At 35.6% G+C, this 5,530-nt stretch overlaps 1 protein-coding gene across 1 annotated transcript; it reads left to right on the forward strand.

The window, feature by feature from the left end:
- Positions 1-400: 400 nt before the first annotated feature.
- On the forward strand, positions 401-2,744 carry VVSUC27 (sucrose transporter-like). The gene is made up of 4 exons (NM_001281141.3): positions 401-1,739; positions 2,151-2,214; positions 2,308-2,351; positions 2,430-2,744. Exons 1-4 carry the CDS (start codon positions 510-512, stop codon positions 2,607-2,609), a joined length of 1,518 nt encoding a protein of 505 aa, NP_001268070.2. The 5' UTR covers positions 401-509; the 3' UTR covers positions 2,610-2,744.
- Positions 2,745-5,530: the final 2,786 nt, after the last annotated feature.

The following is a 5,530-nucleotide window of genomic DNA, read 5'->3' on the forward strand; positions in this document are numbered from 1 at the left end:
GGTATTAAAAGGATTAACCATTAGTATTTTGTACTAATAGAGGTTTAATAATTTTGTAATTGTAAAAATATATACTTATTTTATTAAAAATATAGCTATCATCACATGAATTAATAATTTAAGATTAGGGGTCCCATTTTTGAAGAAAAATAAATGGTGAGAGTACAACAGAACAGAAGTTTGAATAATAATAATAAGAAAAAATAAAATGCGTGGAAAGGAGTCAACGAGGCAGAGTAAAAGCGGTCTAAAAATGGGAAATGGGATTTATTACAATTGGGAACGTGTCGAAATGATGAGTTGAACTTGCACAAGTGTAAGGCAGCGTCCAAATTGCGGATAAGGCCGATCCTCCCAACTTCACTCTATAAAGACCCCCATTTTGCATTCATCTCCCCGCAGACTCACTCCTCACTCTTCCTTCTTCTTTCTCACAAACAACACAGAGGAGAAAATCCATTTAGATTTAGTGGAAGAAGAGGCATACAGTAAAAAAAAATAATTAGCCTATGGAGTTAGCCAAGCCTTCTTCAGTGTTTGCTATTCAAGACCACCAATCCTCTTCTCCTCCCACTCCCATATGGAAAACGGTTGTTGTGGCCTCCATCGCCGCCGGGATTCAGTTCGGATGGGCGTTGCAGCTGTCGTTGCTGACCCCCTACGTTCAGCTTCTCGGCATTCCCCACAAGTGGGCTGCTTTTATCTGGCTCTGTGGTCCCATCTCCGGCATGATTGTGCAGCCGGTAGTTGGTTACCACAGCGACCGCTGCACATCCCGGTTTGGGCGTCGCCGCCCCTTCATCGCCGCCGGGGCTGTTCTCGTTGCCATCGCTGTGTTTCTCATCGGCTACGCAGCCGACATCGGAAGGGTTTCCGGCGACCCCCTCCATAATACTATCAAAACCAGGGCGGTTGCGGTGTTCGTGGTTGGGTTTTGGATTCTGGATGTGGCTAATAATATGCTTCAAGGCCCTTGCCGAGCCCTCCTAGCGGATCTCTCCGGCACCAGCGCTCGGCGGACTCGAACGGCGAACGCGCTGTATTCGTTTTTCATGGCCGTCGGCAACGTCCTCGGCTACGCTGCCGGCTCCTTCAGCAAACTCCACAAGATGTTCCCCTTCGCCAGAACCCAAGCCTGCGACCTCTATTGCGCCAATCTCAAAAGCTGCTTTTTCCTTTCTATCGCGCTTCTTCTAATTCTGACAATCATCGCATTCGCCACCGTGCACGAAACCCCGCTCAACAGAGCCGACATCGCCGTCGTCGAAGCCGGACAACCGTTCTATTCCCAGATGATGAATGCCTTCAGGCAGCTGAGAAGGCCCATGTGGGTGCTTCTCCTTGTGACGTGTCTCAACTGGATTGGCTGGTTCCCTTTCCTTCTCTTCGACACCGATTGGATGGGCAGAGAGGTGTACGGAGGCACCGTCGGAGAAGGCCCCAGAGGAAGGCTGTACGATCTGGGAGTCCGCGCGGGTTCATTGGGGCTGATGCTGAACTCTGTGGTTCTGGGGTTGATGTCTCTCGGAGTTGAGTTCTTTGGCCGTGGGGTTGGCGGCGTGAAGCGCCTCTGGGGTGGCGTCAATTTTCTGCTGGCGCTGTGCTTGGCACTGACGGTACTTGTTAGCAAGTTGGCAGCGTCGTGGCGGCACAGCCTTGGCGGAGAGCTTCACCCACCGCCGATCGGCATCAAGGCTGGAGCGTTATCTCTGTTCGCTGTTATGGGGGTACCTCTTGCGGTAAGTGGTTTCTCATTTACGCGCCTCTTGAATGCCATACTCTTTTGTTTTATTAATAATAACTACAGGATTAGCATTTCATTTACTTTCTTTTCTTGTCTACTTCAAATCTTTTCAGATTTTGCTATCATGTGTGTGTTGACCCTCGTTTTTATTTATTTATTTTAACCGGACTACTGCTTCTTAAGAAAGACTGAAAACTTTCTATTGAAAGTGTTTTAGAATTTGATTTTTTTTAATACGTTAAATGATATCTCTTTCTTAAATAACCTAGAAATTAAGAGGTGTGCATATTTCCTGTTTTTTTAATTTCTTCACCATTAAATTCCATTAATTATAAAAATGCAAGGACTTGGTTGAACCGTAATCTATATGATCTTACTTAACTCTTGTTTATTAATTTTTTTGTAGATCACCTACAGCATTCCATTTGCTCTGGCTTCCATATTTTGCCACAGTTCTGGTGCAGGCCAAGGTAAAAGAAAATTAAAATTAAGATACCGGCCGTACCCAATTTGAATTAATTTTACGGCTATTAAGTTGTGACCCTCTGTTTGGATTTACTCAGGACTTTCTCTTGGAGTTCTAAATCTTGCAATTGTTGTACCGCAGGTAAATTAGTTTATTAAGAAAGCACAATTAATGTGTTTACTTTTGGAAATGGCACTAATTATATGTGGGGTGAAACAGATGATGGTGTCGGTAGCGAGCGGGCCATGGGACGCGCGATTTGGGGGCGGCAACCTTCCCGCGTTTGTAGTAGGTGCGTTTGCAGCCGCGCTGAGCGGAGTGTTGGCGCTGACTATGCTCCCAGCTCCTCCTCCTGATGTCCCTAACACCAAGGATGAGAGGACTCAGCCGTCGTCTTAATTTTGATTTAGGGTTGTTTAGAGTGATGTGTTTCCATTTGGAGCGTCGTCTGTAATGCCAGTCTCTCTTTCAAATGTACACATGCATAGGCTTAAGCTTGCATGCAAGCTATATATATGGCCGTTTTCAGTTTTATTATTCTGTGCCCAGTTTTTTTTTTTTTTTTTTAACAAAATGTATTCTATCAGTCAATTAAGTAGTGGCCAGAAAAAGGTCTTCCAAATGGGATGTGGCCTGTAGAGCCCTCGGTCATCTTTTAATATGACTATACCAAAAAAAAAAAAATTCTTCCATAAATTTTGATCTTCACGTGGATGCATGTAACTTGTTCCCATAATGGATAGATGTTAATTTATTATCTCAGAGAGTTCATAGTCATACCCAAGTTTCAACCAAAAATTCGGTTGGACATACGGATGGAGAGGCAGTGACAAGTCCTTTTCACTGTTCCCATCATGAGAATCAAGGAGTAGGAAACTTTACTCGAGGTTCTGCCATCTAGTATGAAAAGGTCAATAAATAAATAAAATATTATATATATGGGCCACCTCATTCAAGTTGCATAAATGTACTCAAAAATTGGCTTAATAACTTCAAGCATCTTTAATCAAAGAAATTAAAATTTTCAAAATTATAAAAGGGCATGCCTCATTTATTCTAAATAATGCAAAATAATTTCATTTCTTCCTTAGGAGAAATTTAAAAACATTTATTCAAAATGAGAAGAAAGAGGGGGAACCAACTTTGTGGCACAAAAAACTAGGCAGATAAGGGAAATTGACCACTCAAAGAGCATTGGTTGGATTCGAATTGAAGTCAGTAAGGTTGGGCGAAAGAGAAGTCGTTTCTTTGAGCTAGAATACTATAGAAAATGTGCAAAATTATGTTATTTCAATATATTCTATATTTAAAAACACTTTTAATAATTTTTAAAAATATTTTCTTAGAGATATATTTTTAAAAAAATTAACAATTTCATTAATAATTTTTAATTTTTTTAACAAATAATTAAATATAAATTAATTAATAGTGATAAAGTTTTTATTTAAAAGTTATTTATGATGCAAGTGTAATGTCATCTTTAAATAGATGGTTGATTAAACCAAAAAATATATACATTTACAAAAAAAATTATCTTTAAACTAAACTAAAAATAACCTATCAATAAAAAAAGTATTTGATAAAATGCTAAACATTCAAATAAAATTAATTTTTTTTATCAATGATTAATTAATATATATTTAAATAATTGTATAGTTATTCATAAATCACCAACTATTTAATTAAACTTAAAAGCCTAAACATTTTAAAAAATCTCCAAATCAAACAAAATATAACCCACAAAAAAATTATTTAATAAAATATCAAATACAAAATTATAATAAATTCATTAGAATTGAAATAAATTTAATTTTATAAACATTAAATAAAATCATAAAAATATTTTATAAAATTTATTCAGTATTTATATTTGCCTAATTTTTTTTATTTTATCTATTTTTTCACACACAAAATTAGTTTTTTTTAAAAGGGTAAACTTATAGTTTTTTACTTCTAAAATTCCTAAATAAAGAAAAGAAAAATTTTATTTTTAAAAATTTGAGGTGGGCATTTTGTTATGATTATTCTTCTAATTTTTTATTTTATCATTTAATATATTATTGAAAACATTTTTTTATTTTATATTTGAACATCAAATATTTTTTTTTTAAAAAAATGGTATCACTAATATAAAGTTTACAATAGGATTAAAACAACCAAATTAGAGAAATTTCCAATCAAATACCATAAATAGATACTGACCAAACTTCCTCCACTGCACGAAAGGGCAACTGGCTCCAAAGTGAGTTTGTTAACAATTTCACATGTCAAGTGCTGCATTGAACCCAGACAGATAACAGTGACAGGTCGATGGTGCTCGCAACCATGACCTAACTTCAATTTCTCTTTTCCTTTTTTTTGATTAGTCAAAATTGACCATACTTCCTCCATTACCCACCAATGATGATGCCTCCACAGTGCCCATTTCTCCAAAATTTGATCACAAATTTCAAATACCTAGTGCTATGAACCCAGACAGACGACACCCACCATACTGCATGCCCAAACTTCCACTTGCTTCTTTTTCTAAAATGCTTTTCACAATGTCACATATCAAATGTGACGTTGAATGAAGGCTATTTCATGGCAAAACAAGCTAAGAATTAACTCTCGTGGTGGGCGGTGCATGCATGCACTAACCCAAGTTTAGAAATAATCTCTCATCTAATGCATTTTTCTTTTCCGCAGTCATTGTCGTGTTTGTTAAAAAAATAAAAAATAAAAATAAAATGAAAAGTGCATCTCATTGCTGCATTTGTAATGTAAATGAAAAAAATGCACCCATGGGCTGCATTTTTAGTGCAAAATATGTTCGGCTAAAAATAATATTTTCCACCAACTTTCCAACACTATCTCCAAATGTCTTATCCTTATAAATAAAAAGATTTTACAATTTATTTTTCAATCATCATTATTTTAAAAAGCATGTTTTTTTTTTTAAAAAATTATTTGATAAATAAGGATTTTGATTGATAAATATTTTAATAGATGTTGGATCCTTTTTATTTTATATTCAATAATTTTTTTATTACTTAAGAACCTCATAATTATGGTTGAAAAATATTCATAAAATCCTTTTTAGATAAGAAAAAAATTCTGACTAATTATAATTTTTTATAAGATGGATATGATATATATAAAAGATATTTTGAAAAAAAATAATAGACGGATTTTAATATCATCTTTTATTTCATTTATAAGAATAGAATATTTACATATAATTATGAAATTTGAAAAAAGATAATTAGTTTTATGGGAAGCAAAATAATTGATTTTGCACTAAAAACATAACCACAAATTACCTTTCATATTTGTGTTTT

Source organism: Vitis vinifera, chromosome 18 (genome assembly GCF_030704535.1).
Source record: "Vitis vinifera cultivar Pinot Noir 40024 chromosome 18, ASM3070453v1".
Classification (NCBI taxonomy): Eukaryota; Viridiplantae; Streptophyta; class Magnoliopsida; order Vitales; family Vitaceae; genus Vitis; species Vitis vinifera.